The sequence below is a fragment of the Oryzias melastigma genome, linkage group LG23 (genome assembly GCF_002922805.2).
Source record: "Oryzias melastigma strain HK-1 linkage group LG23, ASM292280v2, whole genome shotgun sequence".
NCBI lineage: Eukaryota > Metazoa > Chordata > Actinopteri > Beloniformes > Adrianichthyidae > Oryzias > Oryzias melastigma.
In genome coordinates, this window is record NC_050534.1 from 12,918,276 (window position 1) to 12,931,028 (window position 12,753).

Consider the following 12,753-nt stretch of genomic DNA (forward strand, 5'->3'; position numbering starts at 1 on the left):
CTGGTTTTCTACTCATTTCTATAGGTCAGATTTTATAAGATTTTAAAACTTTTCATATATTTTATTATTTAGAGGTTACAAACTTATATTTCTTTCATAGCCCAAATTAGAAGTATTGATAAAAACTCTAGCTTTTGTTTTTATCAAATATTAGTAATTTAGAGATCTGTCTCTTTCTATTTTTAAACTGCTCACAGATTCACTTCAAAGCTAATTGATACTCCTAACCCACATTATTTTCCTAATCATGAACCCGTTTTATGTAATTTGTTCATCAGGACAAAAATGTTCTTTATTCGTCTGAAATTCAAAGCAGCCCTCACTGGGAAGTGCTTAACACAAGGATTTTAATGTAAATAAACATTTTTTGATTAGAGTGGAAATGTTTCTCTGCGTTCGTCTGCGTCTGATGATGGGAATTTTTACGGCAAAAAAAGACAGAGTGCTTCAGGACTGGATTCTGAATTTGCATACAGCCGACAGATCAAAGTTTCTCACCAAACCAAATTAAGTGACCCCCCCTCTCCTCAATCTAAGGAGCCCCATTCAAAAGAAATTTCTATTTTTGCCACTTTTTTTTTTTTATATCCTTGAATAGCCTTGTGGTTCTTTCTTCCGTAGCGTTTTAGATATGCTCCTGCATCAGTGCAACAGTAATGAAAAATGAAAACAAACAGATATCCGTTTTCCCTTTCTCACCTGAGGGGATAGCAGAATACATTTGAATAATCTTTTCCGGTGAGATGACTCATCCAAAGTAATCATGAATATTTAAATAAACTCCGGCTTTTCTGCATCATTATAATTCAGTGTGAAGGTTGCACTGACCCTTTAGCCTTTTACTTGCTGAACTGCTTCAAAACATACAGAAAGTAAAGATGTTGAAACATTTTACGGATAAATTAGGCTCTGTGAACGTTGCAAATTCAGACTAAGCAGGAAAAGCTGGCAGCATAATGAACAGCTACATGATTTTTGATTCTTTTAAAGGTTCACCTTTGTAGCTAGAAGCCGTGTCAGGTAGATCTCAGAGACCATCTTGCTGCCACGGTCTCCTTCCTTCTGGTCTCCGTGCTCATGGTTCTTCACCAAGTGCCAGACCTTCACCCCGCTCTCCAGGTCAGGAGTGATCATCGGCGTGCGGGAGCGTAGACTGTCGGGGCTTCCGGTGTACTTTATCATGTTTTCTGTGAAGAACCACGCACTTTTAGCATATAAAAGTAGCTTGAATATAGAAAGAAAAAAAAATCAACAAATGAGAAGACGATCAAAGAGACACAATAGAATAGTTTTGTGGCTCATGGCTTCCAATTTGAGGGAGATTGGACGAGAAAGTTTCAGAAAGTCTGCATGGTTAATTTTTTATGCTTTCTCCTCTAACTGACAAGACATGATATTGCCAGCTGACACAAAATCGAACAGGTGTCAGATGAGATGAAATATGTATGGCCCACCCAGTGGCTCGAGTAGCGATGACATTTCCAAACACATGGCTCAATGAATGTTTACACAGTGTAAAAAAAAAACTGATCAATAAGTGCAAATTGGGAAAAGGATCGTGAAGAAAAGGTGATTTTCATGGCAACAGAAATCAATTTGTCCAAAGAAAAAAAAACGAGTTTGCAGAGCAAAACTGCAGGAGAAAAAAAAATTGACGACTCAAGACAACACAAGTAGTGTTGGCTGAAACGAGACGAAAGCATGAATGAGTTGTGTATTTGTTTCTCTGACAGAGCACTTTTGTGAACATTTACCAACAACTTTGTTAGACAAACAGGATTTAACAGCTATAATAGTTACATTTACTTCAGAGGAAAAGAAGGAAATTTTGTTAGATGTTGTGAAACTAACTAAGGTGTGGTGTGTTGAAAGTAAGTCATTAATGGGTTAATTAATTAGAAATGTATGGTTGAGTTATTAACCTACATTTTGCTTTAAATACAGAATGTCTATGTATTCTTGCTTCCTTATAAGATGTTCAGGAGGTGGTAACGCTGTGGTTGGGAATTCAGTTTTAATCCTGCCACACAGATGTGGTTTCATTTTTTATGCGTTCCATTTCAGCTTTTGATCTCTGATACAGAGAAGAATAATTCTGGATCAAAACTGAGGTTCCTTCTATCAATCTTGTGCTTTTTCTGAACTTTTACCAAGAATTTCTCAACCTCCTCTCCGCCGCCCAAATTCTGCTTCTTCTCCATCTTTATTCGGTCGTTGCACTTGGGGAAAGTTCAAAGTCATTCTCAAGTACCACACTAGTTGTGAAGTGTAGCACATTTATACTTGAAGTCTTACATAGAAACACACAGAACAATACCAGCTTCCTCCTTCCTGCCTTTGTTGCTCCACTTATCAGGTCTAATTTGGTCCCCGAGCGGCGAGGTGAGACCATATGGAGATGAGGCAATGCTAATAACATGGCAGCACATTTGAAGTGTCTGAAGTGTTTGTGACCAACGAGGCTAGCCCTTTGATCAGGAGCTAACTTAATGCTTCTGCAGGTTGAAGGAGATGTGCAGCAGACGGACTGGCTGGAAATAACACAGGAGCATAGAGGGATAAGAGGACACCCGTGTGAGTCTCGAGAGACAAGAGGTCTCTTTATGCTTGAAAAATCCTTCCAGCTACTTTAATTTGTGCCGTGTGTTCCAGACATTGTTGATGAGCAGGACCTTGAAAGAAGATCCCACTGCCTCAGGATCAATGTTTTCCTTCACTTCTTGATCATTTAATATTGCTTTGAATTAATATATGAAAAAAATTGATGAACAGAACAAAAAGTTCCACTTATATCCCATTATATTAAAAATATTAACCCTTTTAAGAGTAAATTTTCAGCTTTTAAAGAAAAAACTCAATTTTTTAAACATTTACATGTGTAATAAAGGGTAAATTAAAATCTACACAATTTAGAATCAGAAAATTCCTCATTACCTTGAAATAACAGATGCTAACTCTTACCGTATTTACTTGCAGAAGTCCGTGACACGGTGGAGTTGTTTACCGAGTTGTATGCTGTAACTTGTTTGGGTACTAGAGCCATGACTGCATTATCAGGTACCTGAAAAACAACCATCAACATTAGTATTGTGTATTGGCAACAGTCTGGTGATAACAATATCCCAATACATTCCAAAGCAATATTTCACTATTTTTCTGATAATATTTTTTTAACTTTACTTTTCCTCTTGGGTTTTGTTTATGTTGGGACATAAAAGTGTTAGATCCTTAGGATTAAGTATCTATGAGTGAAGTAACAAAATAAGCAGAAATGAAACAATAGGTCCATCCGGTACCCCCTTTTTCCCCCCAGTAAAGTAGCACACATCCAGGCTAGCTCCAGTTTGCATAATTAGGCTATGCTGCAGGGTTAATTGAAGTGATCTTCATCTTTTGAGGGTGTGCAGGACCAGAAGGATTGAGTCTTCAAATATGTGCTTGCATGTGACCTGAGGCATTACTAAGATTGTGTCATTATTTCATCTCATCTCTGCGTCTGCTTCTTATGCATAATATGTTTATATCATTGTAAGCAGAAGGCCCTCAGGGCAACTCTAGTTATTCCTTTGTAGGGGGGCTAAACAACTCTCCAAAAACCCCTCGAGGACTTTTCCCGATCGCTGCTCTTATGTGTGAACTCCATATACAGCAATGGGACTTGATGAAATGTGAAAGGGGGGCTGACATTTGAGGGAATACGAATTCAGAGACAAAAGACAGAAACAAAGCACCGTTTCTGAAAAGAAAGAGGGACAAAAATAAGAGGAGACTACTATGTATTTTTGTTTTTTGAATTATTCATTTAAATATTTATCCAAAACAACTAAACAAAGTCCCAAATTGCCAATAATTTCACCAAACAGATTCTCTTTGGTTGAACATTATGCTGATTTTGTCTTGGATAACATGTTTGTTCTTGACCATTTTATACTAATGTTTATGGCTTTTATATTATGGACTCGGAAAGTTAAGAAAACTTTATTGTCATGTGGCAAAAAACGGGATAATAAAGTGTTCAAACTTATATAAAATTAACTAAAACCATGATTTTCACAATGTCATGTTGGTAAATTCATCTTTAAACACACTTTACTGTTTATTTTCAAATGTAAAATTAATTCCCAGCTTTGGCAGCAAACTAAACCCCCTTCTTTAAATAATACAAGGTTAAATGATTTATGGGTTTTACCCTGAAAAAAGATGCACTTTTTTGTGAAAAACAATCGCCTCTGGGGTAAATTTGCCCAGTGTTGCCCCCGGAGGGTGAAGCTTGGATTTATTTGTCACATCCCCACATTCTCTTGCTCTTTGTTTAGCCTCCAACCATTTAAAAATATATATTATTTCTCTTGGTCTATCAAGAATAATGTGCCCTTTTTCTTTCGCCTGAATAAAAAAATGAATTAACTTCTGTCTTCATTATCTTATCTCCGATTCAAATCAGCTCCCTAATCCATTCCACCCACGGCTCATACTCCCAGCCTGTTGACACTCGCTGCCGCTGACATTTAATTTAGGCACCACAGAAACTGCACTCAGAGGAGACAGTCACTACTTGCTTAGCTGCTGGTAATATTAACAGCATATTGGCAGAGCAGGACCGTCTTCCCACCCAGGCTTGTTCTTTTGGGTTGGTGAGGGACTGGCATAAAACACCTGGTAATGGGTTTTATTTTATTACTAAATATTTTGGTCATTTCTGCAGGTTATGTCTGATCAAAACTTCCTGTCTTATATAAATCATGTTAATTTTATTTAAATTTTAGTATTGTGCTGATTTCTGGATTTATTTCAAAGATTGTTGCTATTTTTATGTCATTTGATTGCTGTAATTGTTTTTAAAAATCTTGAATTATTTTCACTTTTTTGTCTTAAAAATCTCAGTTTTTGTCATTAATTACCGTTTGAACGTATGTAGTTTCCCTTTTAAATAAATGACTGGAGTAAGGGGATCGTGGTGCAGTTGCGTTCTGTCCTTTCGTGGGTCATTAGCTGCATACCTGATAGTGGCACAGGATGTTCAGCCTCTTCCAGTCACCTTCAATCTTCGTGGTGATGTCTTCGTCCTGCAGGATCATCCGCTGTCCTCGACTTTGACGCCACTCTGAAAATGAAAGGACAGAAGGAATAAAAAACAAAAAAATTAAGTAATCAACCGTGGTATTTGCCCAGCGTCACTCCACTGACAATTTTGACTTCTTGCTCGTTTGGTCTAGTGTGGGGATTTGGATGTAATCCTTTCTCTGAGCATCTGTCAGGATATCTCAGAAACACTGCTGTAATATGTGGTGTTCTAGTAAACCATCGGGACACAGAATTTAGGGCTGTGTAGTTGTTTTAAGGTTAAACTTCTGCTTTTGGGAATCATTTTGCTTTGTAGCCACAACAACAACTGAGACGGCTAAATCCAAATCCTACAGGGTGTGTTTGCAGCAGCAATCAATACTTAACAGGCCAAAAGAAAAGATGAATGGTACTAGCAACAAAGACAGATTGAAAGTTCTAATAGTTGTATTTTTCACTTTGGGATAGTCCAAAATGAAAAGCCATAAACACAAATGAAACATTTAGGATTCTCAGTTGAAGCATAATTAAAGATGGTTTGAAATATGATTCAGATTTTGTTTATACAGATGCTAGCGCTAGTATGGAGTAGTGACAGTCCAGTATGAACTCTGTATGCTAAAAGAACTCGCATTCATCTTGAATGGACATCAAATGTCTGGTTTGTTTGTAGCATCAAGGTTTAAACTTTGTTTCTTTCCACCTCATATCAAGGACCGAGACATGGGAACCCTGGTGGAAGCTGCAGCTCAGGAGATCCGTGGGAAAGATCCGATACGCACTTTGTGGATGCAAGATCCTGCATTGTAGACTGTGCCGGACACTGGAGGGTTGATTTCTAGACCCGTCGCATAATAAGCAAATCATGCATGAACCGTGCGTGATTATTGTGCTGTTCATATGCAATTCATCAGAGATTTGTGTGAATTTCAGTCCTTTTTTATACATCTGTGTTATACGTAATTGCGAGTATTTATTTGCGTTCCTCATTCGTTGATACGTGCGGATGTCCGTCGAGGATCTTGGCTGACGGTCAAAAATTCAAAAGTTTTGGCTGGTTGAGAGTTTCTCAGTTTGTGCTAAGCTCCTACATTGTTCATATGCCAATCATAGACAATCGTGCGTTACTAATGCGAGAACCACACGTTTCCCTGTCTCGGTGGAGGGCGGTGTCCAGGGCCGCTCAGAATGCGGGTAGCGAGAGAATACGACTCTGAACGCACACCGGGTCCTCCTCCCAGCTCAGGCCTCCTCTCCAGCTGACTTAGAACTGGTTTGGACCAGGAGAATCCGACTGATTAAAGCAAAGCATCGTGAGGGGCAGCGACGGCTGCTGTCCATGGTGCTGACGTGATGTGATTTCTTCCAATATTCAGAATTCAATCAAGTGCAGGTTTATCTTTTCTTTGCATGGTTTAGGTGTACTTCAATGACTATCGATGGACATCCGCACACATTTATGAATGACGCATTAATTACTTATGAATTATAGAACGCATCTATCACAAAGGACCAAAATTACATACTTGGAACATGGACAAAATGTATGTAGTGGCAGTGTAATATGACTTTTGGGGATTGTACTCTTCCTTCTACACCTGCGTAATATTCTTCTCTCCTTCTCTTGACAAACTTTCATCCACACCTCCAAACTTTGTCTGATTTTAATCTTGTAGTGGGAAGATTGAATACAGCAGCATAAAAAAACAAAACTTTAGATTGTGGCGTTCCTAAGTTCTATACCCATCAGAAAATCCAACTTTTTTTTCCCCAACGGAAATTATATGTGCAATGAGGTCTCCACATCTGTGCACCACCAGTAAAAACAAAAAGCAGCTTTGATGATAAAAACCTCCCAACACTCTTGCAACATTACCATTAGAGAAAAAGGAACGCTATCTTGAAAAATCAACACACGGGCAGATGATTCCTCTATTCAGACTCAGACATCATAGCTTTTCTGAATATGTTTTGGGTGTGTGCTCCATGTTGAGCTTCCCACTTGTGTCAGCCGCAGTCATCTCCTATTCTGATCACAAACAGGAAAACAAAGCAGCAATCACAGTGGTGCATGATGAGGCCTGTCTTTGGAGGATCCTCCAGAATTGTGTTGAGATCTGAAAATGTGACGGAAGGGGAAAAAAAAAAGATTCTCCTGCTGCTTTTGTCTATACAGTACATCTTTCTATAAAGATGCAAATGAGTACTGGTCTCCAGTCAAGCCTGGGTAAACAAAGAGATGCAGAGCAAATAGAAGGGCTGGAAGGAATAAATAAATAGAAAAAACTGGAGGTAAAAATGGAGCAAATTGAAATCAGCCCTCATTTCCAAATCTGGTTGTTTCTAATCAGTCTAAACACAACAGAGGAATGGGTGTCAGCGAGCTCAGCAGAGGAAAAGTTTGGAGAGAAATATGGACGTCTTTGCCTGAAGGAAACTCAACCCCACTGTTGTAATCCAGCTAGTAAACATGAGCCAGCACACATATGGCTTCACTCTGACGCCCCATCATCACCCATTTCTGAGAAGAACTCATTTGCATCGCAGAATTAAAAGCAATTGCATGGATAACAGCACTTCTGGATCATTTTTTTTATAAAGGCATAATGCTTTACTCTCATTATCACCATCAGGCGCAGCAGTCAGATGGTTAATGTGCAGAAGAAATCGCACTACTTGTATACAGAGAGCAGCCCTCTAAAAAGGTAAAATGTGTGCAAGATTAGCAAACAAATAGAAAGCGGTTTGAGCGAAACAGCTCCTATTAACAGAAGCACATTTTTAATTACATTAGCAAATCTTAAAAATTAAAAATCTACAGGCTCAGGGTGTTAATAGGGAGATGATTACCGGAATGCAGCAAATTATATAATAGTGTGAATGCAGTTGTTAATTTAGTTTTAAATTCCCCACACACGTCACAGTGTGAGCTTTATTCTTTAATATATTTATATATGCATATACATTTATGAGCTTTCAATCTCCAGATTTTTCAGATCAAGAACAAAAAAAGGAAAAAAAAAACTAAACTAATGATTGTTTCTCATAGACTGACTCCACATGAAATAGTATAAATATCTGAAGGTAGTTATAAAAAATATGCCTCAACAAACTCGAGATTTAGGAAAAATCCTCGTCATTATTAAACCATAAACTTTTGTGAGGTGACAGCATGTGGGCAGCGGGAGTCAGCAATCACAATAACAGCGGCATCTTTTTGATTAATTAGCTGCTCCTACTCAGACACGATCGACAAAAGAGCTGATCGATAGAAACATCTAAAGACATATGAGCCAACTGAGGCAGGAAGTTCATTCCTGAGAGGCTGAAGAGAAAAACATCTCCTCTGTTTCTAACAAGGTTGGTGCTTTAGAAAAGTGGGGTTTGAGAGAAGCACCCTTTCTAATGTCAATAGAGAGAAACTTTTTTTACATTTTTTTAGATTTGTCGTCTGCAGATTCTGAATTTAAATGTTTCATTATCATTAGGGGTAAAATTATTCATTTGTTACTTTCTTTTACTCCCATAAAATACAGATTTCTATCCACAGAATCAAAGAATACTCTTACCTAAGTCCATATCGGATGATTTGAGGCGGTGTGAATAAGGAACATTCTTGTAAATGGCATCCAGTATCTTTTCCTTCACCTGGCTGATGGTGTCACAGTTCAGCACCTTAACCTGGATCTCTGGGCTTTTCTCGTTTTCTGGGTGTATACAGTTCACCACCTGTGCAATTGGAAAATGAAAAAATATTGTCCAAGCGTTAGGAATAAAAAAAAAAAAATGGATGATGGAGTTGTAATAACTGTGCTTCTCAAAAGGTCTGTGAGAAAACAGCAGTAAAAGATTATTCACTACAGACATTTGAAAAGAAATGTATTGTACTTGTTTGATTATGGACACTTTTTTGCTTATATAGTTATTTTTATTTTTTCCCCCAGTTTGGCCTGCAATGTTTTTAGCATAGTTTTTCTCTGTTAATTATAAAGGTTGAGAACACTTTTATGCAGTCATTTTCAAAGTATAAATTATTATAAGCTTCTAAACATTCCTAGTAGGTCTGCTTTATTTTTAAGTATCAGCATATATTGATATCATACAAATAAGAACTAAATTGCTGAGTAAAACTTATCCTCAGTTTGCCTGATGCTTGCATCTATTTCAGTCTATGAAAAAAAGAAAAAAACATTTTTTTTTTTGCTTTTGAATATTTGCTAAATTAGGTCAATTTTGGAGCCATAGTGGTTTGATGCTTCTTTGCATCAATAGGTGTTAAAAACGTTTGTATCTTTGAAGTCCTACTCCGATCATCTTTTGATGTATTTTAAAATTGTTCTCAGTTAATTATAATTATGGTGTTTTAAGCCAAAATTTGAAAGCAGAGTCATTTTCGAAGACATGGTTTTTGCTGAGTTTCAGGATTTTATCAGACATTTATCTCTGAGTTGTGAACTAGAGTAAGCCTTCCCTCATTTCCCATCATTCCTTTGTTTACATTCTCTGCTGCCAGCTTACAGCCCCTCACAATCCATAATTCCAATATTGGAACTATCCAGCTGTACAGCTTTAAGCCAGATCTGATGAGGAACATTTTTTTCATCTGCTCCTAATTCACAACAATTTAAAAAAATACTCAGAAATGCAATTTTAAGCCTAATTTTCTTTATACTATATATGTCCAACATGAGAAAAATGCTACAAGTCCACATTAAAAACATGATTTTCATTGGAGCGGGTCTTTAAAAACACACCACGTTGGATAATGAACACATTGTAGTAATAAACAAAAGAATGCACAGGAAGATGTTTCTTTTGTCTCTCTGCTTCCACAAAGATGCATAGAAGCCTTCCTTCCTTTCTTTCTTGACAGCCCCCGCCTCCACAGGATCTGAGGTTGCCACTTCTTTGCTCCTTCCTTTACATGTCAAGCGTGACAACAACAACTTTGTTTCCCTTTGCACATCTCATGACTGACCACCCATGACCACCCCATCCTCTCCTCTTGTCCCTGAAAACATATTAAGCATCTCCCTTCAGCCCTCGTACCCCAGGGCAGGTTAACCCCTTACCAGTGTCTTGTAGTCAATCTGTTGTCTGATGAGTTTGTCCTCACTGAGCGAGTAGCGGGCTTCTCCTGTGATGGAGTCAATGGGGCCTTTCTCCATCTGCTGCTTGATGGCACAGAAGAGAGAGAAAAGCGGCTCGCCTGCACACTCCTGCAAGAAGATTTGGAGGAAGAACAAAGTTTGGAATGAGCAGCGTGATGGCCCTTTCAAACTGAAGGCACACACTTCAAGCAGAGTTTGGCACAAAGGAGGAGTCCCTAAGTGCTGATCAAAAATAAGAAGAGTTTTCAAAACTTCAGCATTGTCATTTGTTGTATGCCTGCAGGACGCTCCCACATTGTGTGCAGTTTACACCCTGCCAGCTAGAAAGATACTTCTACCCTTCTACCCTGTGCTGTTTTGAAAAGGAACGGTGGTTATATTAAATGCAGAGCAGGAATCTTTTCAATGTCCCAGTGTGTCGTGACACACAGAGCTATGCAGTCCAGTAAGGACAGGAGGAATGACCACCACAAGATCACGCAGTTCAGGAAATTCACACATAAATAGTGCCAGCTTTTTTCCAAATAAAGTCTCATGTCTGCTGGTTGTGCGAGCTTTTGTTACAGAGTGGACAATGCAGTGCCAGCATATGAAAAAAGTGACTTTCAGTGTGCAGAGACGGCAGCATTTGGAGCGAAAGAGATAAAATGTCAAACCTACAATGAAAACAAGGTTTTGTCAAGTTTGAAGAAGAAAAAAATGCCTGTGTTTTTGTAACTGCTCAAGGCTGTACCAAACACTACAGTCTATTTTATGTACTATTGTTACACTTTAATATCAGTAGGGTTTTCTGAAATTGGGGTGCAATTACTTTTGCTGCATTTGCCAATATTTATAGCACATGATACCGCAAAGTGCTGATTAAGCTTGATTTTATGTTTTTATAACAAATGTTATGTACCTGGTTTTTCTGCAGTGCATTAAACATTTCTGAACACTACCAGATTCCTATACAATCAATACAAAACAGACATTTTTTTCTTTGCATTTGTCCATTTTTTGTACTCATTTTCATTATTCATGAATATTTATCTTTAATGATTTGTAATATGCAGGCATTTAAATGTCAGAAACTCTAGTTACTTTTTAAACCTATAGTTCAAGATATTCAAATTTAACTTAATTTTTAGAGCACTTTTACTGCTACAGAACACCCAACATTTTTACAGACCGGTCCGATTGGGGTCAAAGTTGGCATTTTAAAGCTTTTGAAAATCTATTTTCAAAAAAAAAATACTGCTACTACAAAAAAATAGTTAAAAAAAAGTCTAAAAATATCTGATTTTTTTTTCTTTTACAGATTCAATGAAACAAAACTGTTGGTGTGTAGAAATCGTTGCCGATTTGAAAAAATTCAATAAATGAAAACATGACGTGATTTTTCCCCTCCCATAGAAGGCCATTTTAACACTCAACCCAGGCTCCGATTATCTCTCAGGGCAAACAGATTGATCATATTCTTCCTCATTCTTTTGTCTTATTGTTCAACACAAAGGAACATTTTCTATGCTAAAGTTTTATCTTTTTAGATTGTTAGCTAAAGAGCTGTTTAGCTAACAATCTAGCTGCTATCTGCATCAAGTCACGTGACCAAGACAGATGTTGTGAACAGAATCCAGCAGTTTTTCAAAATAAAACTTCCTTCCCGATCAGAAAATAAACTAATTGGAAATAATCTAAGTTATTGCATGTATTTCTTTTTTCTTTCTGCAGCCTAATGGACCCGTGGACCAGTACCAGTCCGAGGCCATGGGGTTGGGAACCACTGCCTTTAGGTGTTTAACATAAAATAAATAATAAAATAATAATATAAAAAACCCTCATGTATAGGTTGCAACAGGTTAACTTGTATAATTATTTACTAATTGTCTATAAAATTAGGACCTGAAACAAGACTCTACCTTCAGAAACTTGTAGAGGAGGAAGGTAAACCAGTTGGTCAGCATTTTCTCTGCCACAGATTCAGTCCTGCAAACAGACACAAAGCATAAAACGAACTTTTAATCCCAGGGCTCCTCTTACCATCATACATATTTAATGTCATTGTAAAATATTCTGCTTAAAATGACGACAGCTGCTAATGAATAGTCTTTCACTCCGCAAACGCAGCTGAAATGAAGCGAGGAAGCCGTTGCACATGCTATATTATGGCCTCTTAGAAAACCTTTCGGTTGGTTTTTATGCTCAGGCACGCCGGGGGCAGCTCATCTGCAATGGTGGCAGGGATTTTAATATTAGGCAAAGCAATTAAAAGCTTTTATTTGATCCCACTGGATTGATGTCATTAGGGGCCTGAGCAGCTCCATAATAACACTGGCCTTATTATGAGGCGCTCCCTCGCCTATTCACTGGACCAACACTCGATCCGTGCACAATGGAAAGTGAATGAATACATCTCCGGCTCCTTCTCCGCCTGGCATCCATGCTTCACTAGCGTGGCAAACGATGTGTGTGTCGACCGGGGTCAATGGTGCCAGTGATCCCCTGTGAATGACTAATACGCATGCATAACTACAGTAGTGTAATCAGATATCCTTTGACAGCAACCTTCTTGGCCAGCAGCAGGAGTGTGTAGGTA

At 38.1% G+C, this 12,753-nt stretch overlaps 1 protein-coding gene across 2 annotated transcripts in view; it reads right to left on the bottom strand.

Annotated features, from left to right (window-relative positions):
• The window catches only part of plxna4 (plexin A4), a 218,628-nt gene that overhangs the window by 11,654 nt on the left and 194,221 nt on the right, over window positions 1–12,753 (bottom strand). For both annotated transcript variants that reach the window (XM_024282545.2, XM_024282535.2), the window contains exons 23-28: window positions 12,077–12,143; window positions 10,137–10,283; window positions 8,634–8,793; window positions 5,001–5,104; window positions 2,962–3,061; window positions 997–1,187 (exon numbers count right to left, since the gene is read on the bottom strand). In XM_024282545.2, the coding sequence (XP_024138313.1) occupies window positions 997–1,187; window positions 2,962–3,061; window positions 5,001–5,104; window positions 8,634–8,793; window positions 10,137–10,283; window positions 12,077–12,143 (769 nt within the window). The remainder of the gene's footprint in view (window positions 1–996; window positions 1,188–2,961; window positions 3,062–5,000; window positions 5,105–8,633; window positions 8,794–10,136; window positions 10,284–12,076; window positions 12,144–12,753) is intronic.